The 21,582-nt window shown below is 40.4% G+C and overlaps 1 protein-coding gene across 1 annotated transcript in view; it reads right to left on the bottom strand.

Moving 5' to 3' along the window:
• Positions 1–2,464: 2,464 nt before the first annotated feature.
• Positions 2,465–21,582, bottom strand: part of fam207a (family with sequence similarity 207 member A) — a 121,320-nt gene continuing 102,202 nt past the window's right edge. Inside the window, exon 7 of the mRNA XM_039755062.1 lies at positions 2,465–3,347. Coding sequence (XP_039610996.1) covers positions 3,221–3,347 — 127 coding nt within the window. The 3' untranslated portion in view covers positions 2,465–3,220. The remainder of the gene's footprint in view (positions 3,348–21,582) is intronic.

The following is a 21,582-nucleotide window of genomic DNA, read 5'->3' as shown; positions in this document are numbered from 1 at the left end:
TCTGAGCTCTGTCCTCTTCCACCTGACTCCTGCCATCAAATGGAGGGAGGCGGCCCCTTTTATGCAAGCCCGGATGGGCTCCAGGTGCTTCCCGACACTCCTTTGCGGACAATCCCCTGTGTGGCAGAAGTGCCGGCTGTGCAACTGGCAGCACTCAGAGTGTCCCCCGTCTTCTTCCCCCCAGCAATTCCGGGTGTGGCGGAAGTGCTGAGGTTGAGGGCTCTGAAGGCAATGGCGCACCCCCAGGCAGCGACCACAGGCCCCTACAGGGTTGAGTTTCCAAGCTCCCTACCCATGGTCTCCAAAGCAACCAGGGCGGTTGCCCCCACATGGTCTGGGGAAGGCGCAAACCCTCCTTCGGTCCTCCTGGGCGTCCCGGCCGGGTTGCCTCCCCAGCCGTCTCTGACAGGGGCATTTTATCCATATGCCCAAACCATCTTTAGAGACCCTTTTCAATCTTGAGAAGCAGCAACTCTACATAGAGGTTCTGCAAAACTCCTCACCTTTTCACAGAGAATGAGTTCAGAAATCCTGTGTAAGCAATCATGTTTTGGTTATTCTTATTCAGTCATTACCCACAACTCTTTATTATAGCTGGGGATGGAGATATAGAACAAATGGTGTATTGGCAAAACAGTCCATAGACTCAGCTGCTGATTCAACACCATAGTGTGGAACAATGTTTGTAAAATACTGATTTGCTGCTCAGCTTACAATCGCCTCTGCTCAAGTCCTCAGGGTACTTGTACTCCTCCACTTGCTGCAGCTGCTCTCACTTTAACTGCAGGATATAAGCCATTGTTTTCTGGGGCACAACCATGTCTGCAGATTTGGAAATGCTTATTCTAATCCCAACCAAATCACAATCATCTGTGAAATAATGGAACACGTTTAAGAGGGTGAACACATTGACCACGTACCACTTGGTATCAAAACTACAATATTGCGGCATGCCACTTGGATGCAATATTTGTGGTGTGAGATTTACATTTGCATACTTGCAATTAAGGCCATTCAGTATGGGGACTGGACTCTGCCAATGGTGCATCTTAGTCTGGAGATATGTGCTCCAGTTAAAGTTATTCAAGGCAAATCCATCTAAAGGCAGAGGCAACACAAAGGACAATCTATAATTAATTCTCATGAATGTTATAACTATAAATCAAATAGAATCTGGACTGGAACAAGGATACATGGACCATTAATACAGCCATAACTAAGAATAGTACTTCCTAGCTAGGACAAATTAGATAAGTGCCCCATGCCAGCTCAGCATAAAAAAATGTGTTGAATCATATTGTGGGCTTTCCAACCAAAAAGAGAAGGGTGAAAGATAGGTGCAACAGCAGTCAGGTGGCAGGCAAGAGTGGGACAGCCCCATAGATGTTACACCTTGAAAAAATGACTTTTTTAATACAGTATATACAAGTGAAAGCTGTTTGTGTGCAACAAATAAAATTGGGGAACGGCTTAGAAGTACTGTCTTTCAGCTTCACTACCTGCTTCCTGTCAGAATAAAAATGATATTGTGGTCACCATAAAGAAGTGTTGAACTTTAGTCTGCTTAAGCTTAAGATTCAAAAGATATATGAAAATTACAGTAACTTGTTAAAAAAGCAGTGAAGAAAAAAATACAATCAAAATATTTTACACTTTAGCTTACTTTGGTTAACCTCAAAAAAAAAAAAAAGGATTATTTTGGCTGTTCCTACCTCCCAGAACATTTAACAACTTGAGCAATCATTAGCCTAGGGGTTTTCACATAGAAAGAATGTACATACAGGCAGTGCTATTTTGTGCAATTCTAAGAACCTGAACAAAGTTTACCTTAAAATCAACAGTACTATCAATATAAATTATTTTTATTCCAAGAAAAACAAAATGTAAGGGCACGTACCTGAAATATTTAAACTAATTATTTCAATCTCAACATTTAATTCTATCATATTTCTTTAGCCCTTTCAGGGATTTTTCCTTATTTCTGTATTGCAAAGAAAGATTCAACTTTTGGAAAAAAATGCAGTGTGAGATAATGTGAATGACTTAAGTTAAGAAGTGCATTCTTCTACTTACCCATTAGAAGAAATCTGCATAAACAGCAGTAGTGTTGTTGTTATAAGGTAGCGTGCCACTACAGTGTAACCTGAACCAAGAGCACTGGTTTCTGTTTGGGGGTTAAAATCATACAACAGAGCAAATAACAGATTTCAGGACACAGAAAAGGTATTCTCACAGAGCTGGTTGAGATAGTAAATGTTGCCACTGAACATAATATAATGTTCAGGAGATGCATTTCTCAAACAAGAAAAACACAACTACTTAAGTGGGGAGTTACTGTCATGTATAGAACATGTGAGCCTGGAGTTGGCAGGAACAAGTGATCTCCTCAAGCAAAGCATAAGCTAAGAAAGAAAGTAAACAGATTTTAAGGGCAAGAAAAGAGAAGGTAAGTTGTATCATCAGATACTGTGTCACCACATCTGGTCAGGCTGACCCACAAATTATTTTAATTCTGTTTAAAAGCTCATGTTACCAACACAATATGTCTACGATTTACAAAAATTCTCATCACTGTACCCGTGACATTGTTGTACAGCAAATGCACATTTCCACAGCCTTCACCTTCTTTTTATTTTCTTTTTGTTTCACAGCAAACAGTACCTTGCAAATGATAATTTGAAAAAAAAAGCTCTAAATAGACACTTTTAGGCACTTACCATAAACAGGTTTTCTTATTCCACGGCAGAGTGCTTGCATAAAACACAAAGCCGGAAAATGTCATTAAAAATAAAAGCCCCAGGAGGAAATCAACACAGAAAGCATCAGGGCCAGTTCTGAATCGCAAGTTCATAGCAACATGAAGAGATGATGACAGTCATTTTGCCGGTGTAGTAAAGATTAAATAAAAACAGTGAAATATTTTAAAAATCACTGTAATCACATTTTGCAAAATTTTTCATGATAATTTGCATATTCTTTCAGTAAAGACTACATATTTTTTCACTTTTATTTCAAGTAAAAAATATTGAGTTATGTTTTAAAATATTGATGATACCATTCATGAAGAAAGTTTGCTTTGATAACTGTTAAAAAAATGAGTGCATTGCTGCTGGGATGAGGTGCTAAATGTTCATTAAAATGTGATTTGGGTAAGCCCATTTCACAGCATGAGCTTTGTACAGCTGCTCTGTATCCTTGATTTCACAGGTTGACAGTTTAGCTAAAAGACGACCTCCTCTTCCTCTTGCTTTAACCTCTTGCGCAGATGATCTCCAATTGCAGCCAGCCGACTACTTTTAACAACAGAGTTGCTCAAAGCCTCTGCAAACCTTGATACCTCCGAATCTCTGAAAGAAATATAAAATAAACATTTTAAGACTTTTGTTTTTGAAAATTTGTAAATATGGACACAAAAAGTGTTACTGTCTGTAAAAGACATCAATTAAATACATTTTTAAAAGGACTGTAACAATGTGGGTTCGCTGCATGCTCCCAATCTCGCTTCCGGGGAGCCCTGAACCCGACACAGTCAGTAATGTCACCGATAAGCATGGCAGTGAGGCACAACAAATAGAGCAAGGGGATAGTACAAAAAGGTGCCATAGCTTTTATTAAAAATAACCAACAAAACAAAGTCCAAATTAAATAAGTGCAGTGAATTGAAAGTCATTAAATAAATAATCCATAAAAACAGAGGTGAAATTGAGGAGGTTAAAAAAACAATCCTTTAAAACATGGTTAAAACAATGCTGGAAGCAGTGGAAGCAGACTCCTTTAAAAACAACACAGCCCAGTGTCTTCTTTACCTGGCGGCTCCCCTGCTTCTCCCATACGGGCTTCTCAACATGAGAGTCACTCTTCCTGCAGCTGACCTCACTACTGTCTGGTTGCCTTCCGTTCCCTGGCTCCGTACGGCTACTTTACCAGACCGAGATTTGGGTTCCTCAATGTCCAGGTCGCTCACCTTTCCAAGACTCCAAGACTCCCGCTGCCATCTTGGCCTTACGCGGCCAGCTGTCCTCCATCTCCAGTCACTCCAGCTCCTTGATCACTCAGCTGGAGCAACTGCTTCCTTCTGCCCCACCTAGTGTCGGCCAGACACCCCTGCTAGGGCTCACTGTCCAGCTGCCTGCCTACAAGCCTTTGCTCGGTCTCTCACACCAGCTTTCTCTGTGCTGCTTCCTGCCTTTCTTCCGGTAACCTCAGTTTTTCTCTCTTTCCTTAATTTCTTCTTCCTTCTTTCACTCTTAGCCACCTCACACTTCTATTTATCAAGAGGGTATGGCATCTGTGGCAATCGGCAGCTCCTGGGAACAATTACAGATGTGGACCGTTTCTCAGCTGTGCAATTAGGTGAGAAACATCCACATCACAAACTCCTCAGGAACCGCTTCGGCCACACACCAACACACCCCCTCGATTATTTATTTTAAACGTGGCCCTTTTAACATGAGCCGTGGACCCGCTATAGCACATTCCACCCCCCAGAAGCCACCAGCTGCACGGGAAGGCTCCATGCCACTGCCAACCCTGTGCAACTGGCAGCCCAGGTCCACAGGAAGGCCACACTGCAACTACACTGCACTAAAACAAATCCCATAATAAAACCAACCCAAGCCCCTTTTAAAACAGGACATAAAAGAATAAGAACTTTTAAATGACAAATAAAAACAATCAATAAATAAATGTCCATTAAAAAAGCTCTGTCCTTTAAAAATGTCCTCCTCTGGCTTGGGTCCATGGGTACTTTAAAAACATCTGGCACCAATCCCGCTTGCTGCTCACCTCTTCTGTCCCCACTGCCAGCTCATCCCACAGCTGTCACCAAAATGTGACGGCGTCGGGTTCAGGGCTTCCAGAAGCCAGACGGGAGTGTGAAGCAAACCCACTTCATCACAAGGATACGTTTCGTATTTTTCAACTTAACATTTTTTCCAGAATAGTTTGTCACAGGAAATTGTGTTCTTTGACAAACAATTTTTTAAATAAATAAAAAATATATCATGCCTGTTCTTCTTGATCATTAGACAATAGTATTCAGGGTACTATTCCAAATGTGAAAATGAAAGTCTTAAAACGTAACCAAAAATGACCATTTTCAAGCAAAAAATGCTCTTAAATATTCATATGTGTCTTGAGATTCACTCATATTGTAAAACAGAGTACCCAGATCACTTTTAGGGGAAAAAATGTATTTTTTGTGAAATTTCACCACTCTCTGAAGGGAAAGGAGACTGAGCTAGTGCGCGAGGTCAAGAGGTTCCAGCTAGATATAGTTGTGCTCACCTCGACGCACAGCTTGGACTCTGGAACCAATCTCCTTGAGAGGGGCTGGACTCTCTACCACTCTGGAGTTGCCCCCGAGTGAGAGGTGCCGAGCGAGTGTGGGCATACTTATTGCCCCCCAACTTGGAGTCTGTACATTGGGGTTTACCCCGGTGGACGAGAGGGTAGCCTCCCTCCGCCTTCGGGTGGGGGCGGGTCCTAACTTTTGTTTGTGTGTAGGTGCCGAACAGCAGTTTGGAGTACCCACCCTTTTTGGAGTCCCTGGAGGGGGTGCTAGAGGGCATAACTTCTGGGGACTCCCTTGCACTGCTGGGAGACTTCAATGCTCATGTAGGCAATAACAGTGAGACCTGGAAGGACATGATTGGGAGGAATGGGCCCCCCGATCTGAACCCGAGCGGTGTTTTTTTATTGGACTTCTGTGCTCGTCACGAATTGTCCATAATGAACACCATGTTCAAGCATAGCGGTGTTCATATGTGCACTTGGCACCAGGACACCCTAGGCCTCAGTTCGATGATCGACTTTATGGCGGTGTCGTCGGACTTACGGCCACATGTCTTGGACTCTTGGGTGAAGAGAGGGGCGGAGCTGTCAACTAATTACCACATGGTGGTGAGTTGGCTTTGATGGAGGGGAAGGATGCCAGTCAGGCCTGGTAGGCCCCAACGTGTTGTGAGGGTCTGCTGGGAATGTCTGGCAGAGCCCCCTGTCAGAAGTAGCTTCAACTCCCACCTCTGGCAGAACTTCGACCACGTCCCGAGCGAGGTGGGAGACATTGAGTCTGAATGGGCCATGTTCCGTGCCTCTATTGTTGAGGCGGCTGATCGGACCTGTGGCCGTAAGGTGGTCGGTGCCTGTTGTGGCGGCAATCCTCAAAACCTGTTGGTGGACACCGGCGGTGAGGTATGCCGTCAAGCTGAAGAAGGAGTCATACTGGACCCTTTTGTCCTGTGGGACTCTGGAGGCAGCTAATAGGTACCGGCAGGCCAAGCAGAATGCGGCTTCGGTGGTTGCGGAGGCAAAAACTCGGGCATGGAAGGAGTTTGGGGAGGCTATGGAGAACGACTTTCGGACAGCTTTGAGGAGATTCTGGTCCACCCTCCGCCATCTCAGGAGGAGGAAGCAGTGCAATGTCAACACTGTATATGGTGGGGATGGTGCGCTGCTGACCTCGACTCGGGATGTTGTGGGAGTACTTCGAAGACCTCCTCAATCCCACTAACATGCCTTCCAATGAGGAAGCAGAGCCTGGGGACACGGAGGATCAAAAAACTCCTTGGTGGCAGGGCCCTGGGGGTGGATGACATATGCCCGGAGGTCCTCAAGGCTCTGGATGTTGCAGGACTGTCTTGGTTGACACGTCTCTGCAATATCGCATGGACATCTGGGACAGTGCCTCTGGATTGGCAGACCGGGGTGGTGGTCCCCCTCTTTAAGAAGGGGGACCGGAGGGTGTTTCCAACTACAGAGGAATCACACTTCTCAGCCTCCCTGGAAAAGTCTATTTGGGGGTTCTGAAATGGAGTGTCCGTTGGATAGTCGAACCTCGGATTCAGGAGGAACAGTGTGGTTTTTGTCCTGGTCGCGGAACTGTGGACCAGGTCTACACCCTTAGCAGAGTCCTGGAGGGTGCATGGGAGTTTGCCCAACCAGTCTACATGTGTTTTGTGGACTTGGAAAAGGCGTTCAACTATGTCCCTCGGGGAATCCTGTGGGGGGTGCTCCAGGAGTATGGGGTACCGGACCCCCTGATAAGGGCTGTTCGGTCCCTGTACAACCGGTGCCAAAGCTTGGTCTGCATTGCCAGCAGTAAGTCAAACCCGTTTCCAGGGACAGTTGGACTCCACCAGGGCTGCCCTTTGTCACCAATTCTGTTCATAACTTTTAATGACAGAATTTCTAGGCACAGCCAGGGTGTTGAGGGTGTCCGGTCTGGTGGACTCAGGATTGGGTCACTGCTTTTTGCAGATGGTTTTGTCCTGTTTGCTTCATCAGGCCGTGATCTTCAGCTCTCTCTGAATCAGTTCGCAGCTGAGTGTGAAGTGGCTGGCATGGGAATCAGCTCCTCCAAATCCGATACCATGGTCCTCAGCCAGAAAAGCGTGGAGTTCAAGTATCTCGGGGTCTTGTTCTCGAGTGAAGGAAGAATGGGGCGTGAGATCGAACGGCAGTTCGGTGCGGCGTCAGCAGTGATGTGGGCTCCGCATCAGTCTGTTGTGGTGAAAAAGGAGCTGAGCCATAAGGCAAAGCTCTCAATTTACCAGTCGATCTATGTTCTTACCCTCACCTATGGTCATGAGCTATGGGTAGTGACTGAAAGAATGAGACTGTGAATACAAGTGGCTGAAATGAGTTTCCTCTGAAGGGTGTCAGGGCTTTCCCTTAAAGACAGAGTGAGAAGCTCAGTCACCCAGGAGGGGCTCAGAGTAGAGCTGCTGCTCCTCCGCATCGAGAGGAGTCAGATGAGGTGGCTCAGGCATCTGATCAGGATGCCTCCTGGAGGCCTCCATGTTGAGGTGTTCCGGGCATGTCCAACCGAGAGGAGGCTCTGGGGAAGACCCAGGACATGCTGGAGGGACTATGTCTCCCGGCTGGCCTGGGAACGCCTCAGGATTCTCCCGGTAGAGCTAGAAGAAGTGGCCGGGGAGAGGGAAGTCTGGGCATCTCTGCTCAAGCTGCTGTCCCCTCGACCGGAACTCGGATAAGCGGAAGAGGTTGAATGGATGGATTTCACAAAAAAAAAAAAAAAAAAAAAGTGCTCTTGACCTTTTGCCTGTCTCCTTCTTTGGCAACCTTGCACCCCCAAGGCTGTATATTCCTTTTTTGAATGCTGCAGCTGATGCAAGTTGTTTGAGTGATATTATTCCTATACATTTTATACCAGTGATATGTTCTACTATGAAGAATTAAAAAGGCAATGTTTTGCTAAATAGTTTTAAAAATATGTTCTTGTGCAATATTACTACCTTTAAGAAACATTCAACAGACTAATGACTAGAAATGTATATTCATTCCTGGAAAAATACTGCCAATAGTCTTTGATAAAACATATTTAAATTCCTTCTTTTATCACAAATATATCTCAGAAACACAGAACGCAACTTTTCTGAAATCAAAATCTGTGCCTCTGAAAAAGTGGACATATTCACTAAATTTAAATACCTGTGTTTTCATGTGTCAACCAGTGTTCCACAGACCCTTTTTTAAACAGCAAGAATATGCATGGTAGTTTTTGTTAGAATTAATAAGAAACTGAACACAACTTCCTGTGTCAAATTAATGTACTGTATACTATGACTGAAAAAATAACCGTGACTTGAAAATACCAAATCTATTCTTTAAATAAACCTTTAATAAGCTGCTATTTTATGAAAACAAAACCAAAATAAAATGAATGAAATCAATGCTTACAGAAAACTGTACTGAAAAACATTACTGACTTTCCCTGAGGAAATGCATAATAAAATTCTTTTCCATCTACTGGAAAGAAACAATAAACTGGAAAGCAGACCTATTAAAGTGCTGAAGGAAATCAAGCACTTATTTTAAAATGTAGACAACAGATACCAAGGACACCAATAAAAGTAAGCAAACTAACAAATAAATATAGTTACACTGAAAGATTACATTTAGAAATTACTCATTGAACATAAATATTTCTTGGACTGTACAAGGCTTATACTGTACAGTGCCCTTCAGAAAGTATTCAGACTCCCTTAATTCTTTTCACATTTTGTCATGTTGCAGTTTAATGCAAAATTGTTTACATTTATTTTTTCCTTCATCAAACAACACTCAAAACCCCAGAATGATAATACAAAAACATAATTTTAGGAATTTTGCAATTTATTAAAAATAAAAACAATGAAATATCACATTGACACAAGTATTCAGATTCTTTGCTTTGACACACCTGAAATTTGGCTCAGGTGAATCTCATTTTATTCATAATTATTGAGATGTTTCTACACCATTGTTTGGAGACGTCCTGTAGTCCATTCATTTGATTGCACACGATTAGCAAAGGCACACACCTGTCTATAGAAGGTCCCACAGTTGTCAATGTATATCGAGGAATTGCTTATCTATTGATAGTATCTATGCAACCTGACAGAGCTTGAGACGATCTGCAGAGAATAATGGCAGAAAATTCCTAAATCCAGGTGTGCAAAATTTGTCACATCACACCTAATAAGACTCCAGGCTGTAATTGCTGCTAAAGATGCTTTCACTAAGTACTAAGTAAAAGGTCTGAATACTTGTTTCAATATGATATTTTGTTTATTTATTTTTAATAAATTTCCAAAACTGTTTTAAATCTTGTTTTTGTTATTATAGAGTAGTGAATGCTTCTCAATGAGTGAAAAAATTAATTTAAAGGATTTTTACCATAAGGCTTATACATAAGAAGACACTGCAAGTTATCCATCCATCCATCCATCCACTATCCAACCCGCTATATCCTAACTACAGGGTCACGGGGGTCTGCTGGAGCCAATCCCAGCCAACAAGGGGAGAATGGCAGGAAACAAACCCCGGTCAGGGCGCAAAAACACACACACACACACACACCCCAAGCACACACTAGGGACAATTTATAATTGCCAATGCACCTAACCTGCATGTCTTTGGACTGTGGGAGGAAACTGGAGCACCTGGAAGAAACCCACACAGACACGGGGAGAACATGCAAACTCCATGCAGGGAGGGCAGGGGAAGCAAACCTAGGTCTCCTTATTGCAAGGCAGCAAAAAAATGATAAAAAAAATAAGAATAATTTACAGACAAATGTTAGTACAGAACAATAATATTGCTCCTTACGCATTATTTAAAAAGTATTTTCAATTGAAATTTTGTAAATTCTAGATACATTATATTACACAGAGCAGTACTTCCTGTCTCTCTCTCTTTTTTTACTCTCCAAGCTGAGTGGTGGGAACCATTTTCCTCCTGGTCCATTACTGAACTTCTGTATAAATCATTATGCATGCCATAAATCAGACCAAACTCCATAAGTTGGTGAAAGCATGATGTTCTCTCTTGTCTGGCTGAAATATCTGGAAACCAATGAACTGATTGAGGACAGACAACAGAAAGCATGAAAAGGATGCCACAGGTGTGCCCTTAAGCCAAGGAGCTATTTTCATGTCAAGAATTTTTTTTTCTTCAAAGTACTGTGAATAGCTGAAATTGCGTGGGGTTTTCCATTAAGGGTACAATGAATGTTTAGTTTTATTCCATCATTTTATACATTTAGAAAAAACTGTCAAAAATCACTTTTCTATGTTTGAAAGTAATACTGAGGTAATACAAGGAAGAAGGGGAATTTATAATAAATAAATAAATTCTTATAATAAAAATACAGTTACTACATGGATATAAGACAACCTTATAATAAAGTTGTTTTATTTGCAAAAGAAACAGCAAAACCACAGTAACACATAGAAACATCTAAATCAAAACATTTTAACTTGAACAACGTCTGATTTACTTATGACAAAGAATTATGTAATTTTTTAAATACTGTATATAGCTCAATGAATAGACATGAAAAGACAAGCTTTGATTGACTATTGATGGCATTAAGAGACTAAAGCATGTCCAGATTTGTAAGAAAAAATATTTCAATATGTCAAAGGATTAAGTATATGTTCTGTATTTTGTGGTGATTTTTGTAAAAAGGCAGTAAGTTTAGTAGCTACTATTGAATTAATAAAGCAGAAAGGAATGTTTTAAAAGTATCAATTTAAAAACAAATTCAACCAAAATGTTTAAGCCACTGCAATAAAATGATGTGGCAATCCAAATTATCCTTATCTGCTTATTTTAATATCTGGTATAAAAATAAAAAATAAAGGTGCTTATACATAGCTAATCTAACCACGTTTGCACAGAAAGGCCCTTATTACTTACTTGCACTACTGATTATGTCCTTCAATATGTACATAGTTTACTATCAAGTCCTTTCAGTACTTACAATTGTCATACAATAAAAATCTTTCATGGGGTTGGTGGCAGGATTGGCACCAGCCACTGTAAAAATCCTCACACTGTTCAAGTGTGGTGCCGAGGTGTCACCCGTTGCACTCAGGTTTCAATTTAGGTGGCTTGTCTTGTGGTGGGTATGGCAATACACTATCAGCACATGCATCCCAATGTCTAATACACTGAATCTTAAGACATCACTACAGTAATTTAAAATCAATAGAGACCACTCAGTTACACATTAAAAATACAGTACAAAAATGACATATACTGTATTAATTCTCAACATTCTCCTCCTTTGGTATAGGGCTAAATTTCACTTACAGTTTGACAACAGTCTATGTCCAGCACATATCGATGAAGTGTCAACTTTAAGTAAAGCAGCTTTACACTCAGAATACAAAAAATGTAAATACCAGGTCCTGTTTTCATTACTCTTTTTAGAAATCTAAAGAGTAGCTATCTTGCTATCATTGGTATAAAATTATTTTGAGAGAAATATTTCTATAAAACAATAGGAGAACAGTATTGCAAAATGAATAACCAAAAGCATAAACATACATTCATTTATGGTGAGGCTTTGCTGGACGCCATATTTATAAAACTTGGTGCATTTTTCTTTATGAAAAACATTTTTAAACAAATGATGTCATGAGTACACGAAGGAAGGATTAAATGCAGTATATTTGTTGGAAAGGATAAATAAAGTACATAACTTGATAACTAAAACCAAATATCCATTATGATGATACCATTTCTGAACAAATGCATCTTGACTATGATTATGGTAGTTAGTGGAGAACAGTTGAAATAAGAAGATTAAGATACTCTATAAACATTTTTATATAACTAGCCAAGACAGAATTGATTAATACACAACAAACTTGTACATCTGAAAACAGAAACATTATACATTGGTCATTCACATCGATGTTTGAGAATTTTAGCTCACTCTTCCTTGCAGAATTGCTTTATTTCAAAAACACTGGTAGGCTTTTGAACATAAAGTGCTTGTTTCAGATTCTGTTACATCATCACTACTGACTAGGCAAAACTTTAATTTTGCTTCTTTTTAACCATTATATTATGGACTTTCTTTTGTGCTTTGAATCATTATCTTCCTGCATGACACCACTACTCTTCAGTTTTGGCTCGTTGACAGATGACCTGACATTAATGGCTCCTTTAATTATGGAAATTTGCCAAGTCCTAAGGCAGCAAACCATCTGCACAACCAACACCATGTTTGATGGCTGGAATAGTGTTCTTATTGTGGAATGCCATGTATGTTTTATGATGGACATTAACGTGACCCCGATTGTCAATAAAATTCTGCTTTTGTCTTATCTGTTCATTCTCCAAAAAAGCTTGAGTATCTTCTAGATGCCTCCTGGCAAATGTGAAACAAACATTTACAGCCTTCTTGGTTAGTTGAGGTTTCCCCCTTGCCACTCCGTAGTAAAGCCCATTTCTAACTATTGTCTTTCAGGGTCAAGATATGTGATTATTTTGAGCAGAGCTGTGCGTAGTCAAGCTTGACTGCGACTCAAATTATCAATCTAATTATGCTGATTTACATTTTCAAACAGTGCTATTTTGCATTAGATATCTTAGTTCATTACATAAATAAAATGACCTAAAAATGTAGTATTGTTCCACTAATTATCATTTATCTAATACATAATTTTAGTTGAGTATCTGAATAAATGTAATGCAACACATTTCCATTAACAAAATTTTAGATGGGGTAAATATGCATTAAATGCAAGGTATATATTAACATAATTTTATTATAAAGCTTTTCCATTTTACTAATCTGAGACTGTAGAAGTAAAGAAAGTAAGCAGCCTGTTGTGTTAAGTGTGAAAGAAAAGAAAATCGATAGTGAGGACAGAAGCTGAAAACAAGCCACAAATGTTCAATACTGTTGTTGTTTGTATTGCACTCATTTGCAGTGCCCTATTTTTTGGAGGGTTGGTTTTCAAAAAAGTGTCAGCTGCTTTGTGTTCCATGCAGAAATGTTTCCTCTGGTAAATTGAAGCCCTCAGTCATTCTGGGAACAATAATCCATACTAAATTCCTTGCATATTACAAGTAAATTTTCACTGAGATTGAGAAAAATGTATATTTTGTTACCTTCATAGATCAGTAGTACTGTCTCTCTGGCATGACAAAGATTTTTTTCTTTGCCTGGGAATGGAGTAGGTGGATGATTAATTGCCTCTGCCTTCTGCTTGGATCTAGCTTTGCAGAAATCTGTGAATGTGATCATTTTCAGGATTATCAAGGAATATTACTCCCAGTGGTAAATTGTAATAATTAATTTCTAAAGTCAGATAAAAATAGCAGTTTTCTTGGTTGCTTAAAATTCTGGGGGCAGTAGATGCAGAGAGCTTCCTATTTTACAGTGCATCTGGAAAGTATTCACAGCACATCACTTTTTCCACATTTTGTTATGTTACAGCCTTATTCCAAAATGGATTAAATTCATTTTTTTTCTCAGAATTCTATACACAACACCCCATAATGACAACGTGAAAAAAGTTTACTTGAGGTTTTTGCAAATTTATTAAAAATCAAAAAACTGAGAAATCACATGTACATAAGTATTCACAGCCTTTGCTCAATACTTTTTCGATGCACCTTTGGCAGCAATTACAGCCTCGAGTCTTTTTGAATATGATGCCATAAGCTTGGCACACCTATCCTTGGCCAGTTTCGCCCATTCTTCTTTGCAGCACCTCTCTAGCTCCATCAGGTTGGATGAGAAGCGTCAGTGCACAGCCATTTTAAGATCTCTCCAGAGATGATCAATCGGATTCAAGTCTGGGCTCTGGCTGGGCCATTTAAGGACATTCAAAGAGTTGTCCTGAAGCCACTCCTTTGATATCTTGGCTGTGTGCTTAGGGTCGTTGTCCTGCTGAAAGATGAACTGTTGCCCCAGTCTGAGGTCAAGAGCGCTATGGAGCAGGTTTTCATCCAGGATGGCTCTGTACATTGCTGCAGTCATATTTCCCTTTATCCGGACTAGTCTCCCAGTTCCTGCCGCTGAAAAACATCCCCACAGCATGATGCTGCCACCACCATGCTTCACTGTAGGGATGGTATTGGCCTGGTGATGAGCAGTGCCTAGTTTCCTCCAAACGTGATGCCTAACATTCATACCAAAGAGTTCAATCTTTGTCTCATCAGACCAGAGAATTTTGTTTCTCATGGTTTGAGAGTTTGGCAAACTCCAGGCGGGCTGCCATGTGCCTTCTACTAAGGAGTGGCTTCCATCTGGCCACTCTACCATACAGGCCTGATTGGTGGATTGCTGCAGAGATGGTTGTCCTTCTGGAAGTTTCTCCTCTCTCCACAGAGGACCTCTGGAGTTCTGACAGAGTGACCATTGGGTTCTTGGTCACCTCCCTGACACATCTTCCTCGATCGCTCAGTTTAGATGGCTGGCCAGCTCTAGGAAGAGTCCTGGTGGTTTCAAACCTCTTCCACTTACGGATGATGGAGGCCACTGTGCTCATTGGGACCTTCAAAGCAGCAGAAATTTTTCTGTAACCTTCCCCAGATTTGTGCCTCGAGACAATCCTGTCTCGGAGGTCTACAGACAATTTCTTTGACTTCATGCTTGGTTTGTGCTCTGACATGTCAACTGTGGAACCTTATATAGACAGGTGTGTGCCTTTCCAAATCATGTCCAATCAACTTAAATTACCACAGGTGGACTCCAATTAAGTTGCAGAAACATCTCAAGGATGATCGGGGAAACATGATGCACCTGAGCTCAATTTTGAGCTTCATGACAAAGGCTGAATACTTATGAATATTTGAATACTTAAGTGAATACTTATGTACATGTGCTTTCTCAATTTTTTTATTTTTAATAAATTTGCAAAAATCTCAAGTAAAGTTTTTTCACGTTGTCATTATGGGGTGTTGTGGGTAGAATTCTGAGGAAATTAATGAGGCTGTAACATAACAAAATGTGGAAAAAGTGATGCGCTGTGAATACTTTCCGGATGCATTGTACCTAATAGTAATTTTTATAGTGTTTCTAAATGAAGTCATTTACATAAAATATACAGGTAAATGTAGAATTTTATTCAGAGAAAGTAATCTCCAAGTATTTATTTTAAGGTAACTTTTTGAAAAAAATACCTTAGAGAAAGGAAGAATCTGTAAGTGTCACAGTAAAATCCACATCTGACTTAAATTTGTTGGTCAATGTTAGTCATTTATGGAAATAAGAATTGCACTAAACTTTGTATACATACCATAAAGATGAACTTGAATGTTACTATTAGTTGATCATTTTCCAGTTTATAACTGTCATATACTGTAAATTGAGTAATTCCTTGTTTTGCAAAAAATTAAATAAACAGTGCATTCATGTTTTGTAACACTGAGTTTTATAAAATGGTCTCTCAAACAGAACAAAATCTTCATTCACTGCAGAATTAACACGAAATACAAAATAATAATACCCAGTAAGCAAGCATGTCTGTCTGCTGTCTGTTTAGGGGTGGTATGCTACCTGTCAACAAATTTGTCAGTGGACCAACAGCAGGGGGACAGCAACAAGCTGACAGAGTTTTCAGCTGGTGGCTGGCCTCTCGGTAGTTAGCTGCTCATCAGCGGCTCGCAGATGCTAGAACGCTAGTGGTAACCATCCAACATGTTAACATCGGCCCTCTGGTAGAAAGCCGACCACTATTATAGCTGGTGGTTCTGTGGTGGTGCAATGGTAGCATTTATTAATTGCAAAGTGAACAGACAAAATGTTCATTGATCATGGGCTGTTTTACGCCCAGACAAGCAGTCCTATGCCTAAATTTTATCCTATTTTAGGTGAATATGGACCAAAAATAGCTAAAGACGTAATTTGGTCAGAGATTTGGTAAATTACATTAAATAAAAAAAAGAATATATCTATGCAATTTAGGCCAATATATTCCCCCTATAAGGCGGTTAATTTTTGTTTCAATCTGATGTGAACTATTCAAATTGTTTTGATAGCAGTGGGGGCTAAATATTCGGCCAACTTAGTAGCAAAATTGGGCCACTGATGTTAAGTGAAACAAACATTTCTGACACACCAAAGATTAACTACAAAGTAATATTTTATTTTAATACACATCAATATTAAAACCATTTAGCTGCCTGGATCTTACTGGTGCATTCATTAATTCTTTGGAGACAACTCTTCTAGGACTCTGGTGTTTTTACTGAGAAGCAAAATATTCTACTGATAGTATGATATCAGTAATTTTACACTCATGCTGCCTAGAGGAACCCCCATGGAATTTTGAAGCTGGCTGGGAGGAAGGTCTGTATTTCCTTCGTGGACTTTTCACACAGGTGACGAGCACTGAATGGGTTGTTGTGCGGGTTCTGATTATTTTACAGTCAAATGGAAAAAAAAATCCTCTGACGTTTTCAACGCCTAGAAACGCAATATGACGGTTTCATGCATGGATGTGTGAGTGACTGCCTGAGAGAGCAGGGACAGATTTGATGCCATTCAAGTGGCTACTGGAACTTAAAATAAAGACTTTCTCAAAGGTGTAATAAAACATGCTTTTATTCAGGAATAAAACTGATTACGTCATTAGGCTAAATACGTTGGTCCGCGCAATTGTGTCACTACTTCATTCAGTTGTGAACGTATTTGAAAAAAGGCAGTAGGTAAGCAAGTGCCTGAAAAAAAGTGTTAACTAAGACTTACAGAGTTTGGGAGTGCTTTACACTGAACATAGAAAAAAAGGTTTTGAGTTGCAAAATGTAGGTCTGACCTTGACAGCACAGCAGCTATGCACAAACATTTGAATAGGAAACATTCAGTTACAGGCTCTGGGGAGGAGGAAGAGTTGCCGTCATCCCAGCAAGTTGAATGTCACTTCAGTGTTATGTGATATAGATGCATAACGCAGTTTTTGCTAGGCTAGGCATAATGACATGACTTTCGGTTTGAAGTAAAGAATAATTGGAGTCATAGTCTAGCTCTCTACAATGCGAATAAAACACTAGCATTTGCAATAGAATATCATGACAGGTGACTAAAACATGTCACATTAGTCAGTAGCTAGTAAATGTTAAGATTTTTTTTTGATGTGGTCACTCTGCTAAATTATGGTGCTGAATTACATGCTTGCAAAAACATGTAATGTCAACATGTTTGTGTTTACAAAAAATGGTTGCGAAGAAACTTAATTCCTTATCCAAGCAGAAAACTGTTTTTTTCAGCCTTGTGTGCTAAGGAAATCAAAACCTTAGTGAGAGTGCAATGGTGAATCCCACATCAACTGTGACTGAAAAGTGCATCGCTCATTCAAAGTCAAAAGACATGAGTGGAGTAGAAATGCAGAAGTTTTAATACTAGTGGGCTTTTATACAATGTGGAGGAAGACGCGATAATGTGTAAGTACTGCTGCAGCATGTCTAGTTTAGCCAATAAAACAGATTTTGTGGTAGGATTAACACACTCTTGACAGCAAATGATATGCAGATTCAAATGTGCCAAAGAATCAGTGGTGGTAAAAGGTTTTCTAAACACAAAAAGAAGAATGATAATACAAAATGATAGGAACTTTCACTTAAAATGAACTTTCCATATTACATAGCAAAGGAAAAACCAAGTTTCACACAAATGAAACTCCTGTTTTGCTGCAAAAGTAAACTAGTCAGGAAATCTCCCCAATGATGTTCGTTCCAACGTTACTGCAGACTTACAAAAAAACAAAAGAAAGAAACTAAGTCGTGATGGTGCAACAGATTCTTCTGTGGTGGAATATTGTAGTGGTCAGATATTTTCCACGATGCTTTGCCAGTAAGCCATCTCTTTCATATAAACTTAAAAAAAAATCTTACAATTTAAATTACATATTTAATTCTGAAGTGTTAGTTTAATGTGATTCTGCATACATAAGCCAAACCGCAAGTTTAGTTAATTTATTGAAAACTTTGGTTTTAATGAAAGATTGTGTGTGTATGTTCACAACACAACTAAAGCCAGAAGTGCTACTAAGTGCTTTATTTTTATTTATTTTAAAAGTATTTTATAAATGATGTATAAACACCTATACTTTGTTTAAAATATCTATAGTAATAAACTTTTTAAAAAATACATTTCTGAAAATTTACACAATTATACAAATCTGTTTATTTGGGGGAAAAGTTCCATTTCATGCACTTTATGTGTTTAATTTCAAATTAAATCTTGTTTACAATCCAACTAGTTGATTAATTGTTAAAATAATTGGCAGATTAATCAATTATCAAAATAATCTTTAAATGTAGCCCTAATATAAAGGAAGATCCAGGAGTAAGAACCATACAGTACATTGTGCCATCAAGCTACCCAAAATGTTAACGTTTTTCATTATTTGGTTTCACCTGCAAAATTCATCTCACTGTCAACTGAAAATTCAGATAGGTGAAAAATGTATAAATGAATCAAAAGTTATTCATATTATATATGAATTATATATAAAAACACACACACACACACACACACACACACACACACAAATACACTGTATATACATACTGTCAGGGATGCCAGGGGCAACGACGTGTCCTCCTGGCAGAGATGCAGGTACTGGAGAGGAAGGCAGTCGCGTCCATAGAAGAGCTTCGATTGGTGATCCGACGGCGCGGCGTTGGATTCTCCAGCCGGAAGTGCATGGCGGGGAAGGTAGGTTCAACCATCCCCATACAGCATGAGGGAGGGTCTGCTGAACACAGCTGTGACTCACAGAATCAGCTTCAAGTAAGCAGCCCTCCGACAGTAGGTGTGGCACAGGAGGCTGTGCGCGCGGCGAGGGGGGAGTCCGTGAGGATGCTGGTTGGACACAGGCTGCTAAGTGCCCCGGGTTGGCTGCGGTCTCGCGCCGCTCTGTAGGGACGCAGACGGGAATGAGTCCCTTTCTTTTTCATAAGGGGACTCAAACCGTCAGGGCGTCCCAGAGAGATAGGAGGAATTGGAGGCTGAGTGCCGGTTCTTCCGATAGGTTGGGACGCGATGCTGGGTGCACATGTCTGGGTGCTGGTCTCCCTCTGCAGGGGCAGAGGGAATCCCTGAGGCCGGTGGAGAGGAAAAGAGTGCAGGCGGTTCCGGCGGTTCCAACACCAGGAGGGACATGGAATCCGTGGAGAGGGTGCCGAACAGGCAAGTGCCGGGGTGCCGAATGGAGGGGGGAACACTGCCAGTGCATAGCACAGGAAGGGTGCCCAGGCAGCGGTTCTGCCCCTGTGTTTCTCTTTGTTGCACGGACGGACCTTGGACAAGCAGTAGGACCCCCTTCGTTGGGGACCTGCCCTCGGAAGTGAGACCGTCTGTCGAAGGATCTCTCCGCTGGCGTGCGGGTGCCACCACGGCTGAAGGAGGCTGCAAGGGAGCGAGTGGCTCCGAACAAAGGGGCGCGGAGGCCTCAGAGGGGGTGCCGAACGAGCGGGCCCCGGGGTGCCGGTAAGAGGGGGAGCGCAACCTGTGGAAGATTGTGGGGGGAAGATTAAAGAGAAAACCCGGTGAGCTGCCGGGAGAACAGCCGGCACTTCCGCCATGCTGGGACGTGGCTAACGGGGGAGTGTCAGAAACACCTGGAGCTCATCTGGTACATGTATAAAAGGGGCCGTCTCCCTTCATTCAGGGCTGGAGTCGGGTGGAAGAAGGATGAGGCACGAGAGGAGTGTGGAGGCGGCCCGGAGAAGGCGGCATTGAGTGGCCCGGACTGTGTGTTGGGGGTTTGTGTTGTGCACGGACTGTGTCTGAGTGACAATTAATTGTAAATAATAAACGTGTGGTGGTGAAAAACAACATGTCCGCCTGTCTGTGTCTGGGCCGGGTCCACAATACATACATACACACACGCGAACTAAAAAAAAAAAAAGACATCAATATCAAAGCAAAAGAATCAGTATCTTAACATATCACATATTATGCAAGTTCTTTGAAAAACTGAAAATAGCTCATTTTGCATCAGGGAAGCTAGCATGCCATCAGATTACCTCACAATGTCTTGTAAAAACAAGTAATGGTTTGCATAATTAGATAAACCTAAATCGGAAATCAGTCTCTTTACACACAGAATGCAAATTTCCATTGGTGGATTGTGGATAATCTTGTATTTACAGAAAGCCATCAGGATGCATAATATGGTACCAAGATACTAATTTTATTGATAGTAACCTTTGATAATTTTATTCATAGAATTGCTAAATCACAATGTTTTCTTTAAATATATAGCTTGACTTTAGTGAATTTATGCTTCAATTTCTTTGTTGATTACTTTTTTTTTTTTTTTAACACTATTGTCATTTTTAAAGCTAACATCTAGCAACAGGAATCAGACCTGGGTTACAAAACTTAGAGCAAAAATTTACAAACCAAGCAAAGAAGAGAAACACAGTGCCAAATGACAGTTTAACGAAAGGCAGCAATACAACATGCTATAAAACAGTGATATTTCAACTATAGATCCACGTAGGACTCCACAGGTAACTTCACTCAGATTTAGAGGATTCTGCCCTTACGTGTGCTATTTCACTGTTATCCAATAAGCAATTAGAAATTCAACATTTTAAGCCACTGCTAAAGTGAATGGCTTTTAACTTAAGGATAACGCTGTAGAAAAATATTAAATATTGGAAACCCAAATAAACATTGTCATATGTTTTGCTTTGTTTTTTACTCCAAATGTTTACTCAGAGAAGTCTTCCAAACTTGTTTGTAAGGATCTCTCACTTTTAAACCCAATCTCATTGTCTTCTAGAATAAAGCATTCATAAAAGTAGCAGAAAGGTGTATACCTCATTGTGACAGTGGAAATATGTCTGCACACTTTAAAAAACACTGTCGGTAACATTAAAATCCTGGAATGCAAGTTTCCTAATCAACAGATATTATGAAAAACAGAAGGAAGCTCAGCCAGGTGTCAGGTCTATTTTAATGGTGTGTTCTTGGATTGCTAGTGTTAATTTGATGATAAAGAATTACATGTTTGAAAGTAGGTCAATTATACAGATATTATTAAAACAAATAAGGGAATGTAAATAATAATAGGAGGCAAAAAGTATACATACAGTATCAAAAAGTGATATTTTTTTCAAAACTAAACATTCTTTAAAGTGCAAGTATCTTAGTACAAGTGCAAAGTATCATATGCACACAGCAGTCTTTAGAGCTAATTAGGAGTTCCTAAAGTTATCTTTACTAAAGACCTATATCCTTTACTGAAACCAGTTCAATTCCATACCCTTCTGCTGCAACTCTCAGGGAAGCTCTCAATGCTTATTTGCAGGTCAAGCAATATC

Source organism: Polypterus senegalus, chromosome 6, assembly GCF_016835505.1.
Source record: "Polypterus senegalus isolate Bchr_013 chromosome 6, ASM1683550v1, whole genome shotgun sequence".
NCBI classification, from domain to species: domain Eukaryota; kingdom Metazoa; phylum Chordata; class Cladistia; order Polypteriformes; family Polypteridae; genus Polypterus; species Polypterus senegalus.
Note: the sequence above shows the minus strand (reverse complement) of the source record. Positions and strands in the feature narration are given on the sequence as shown.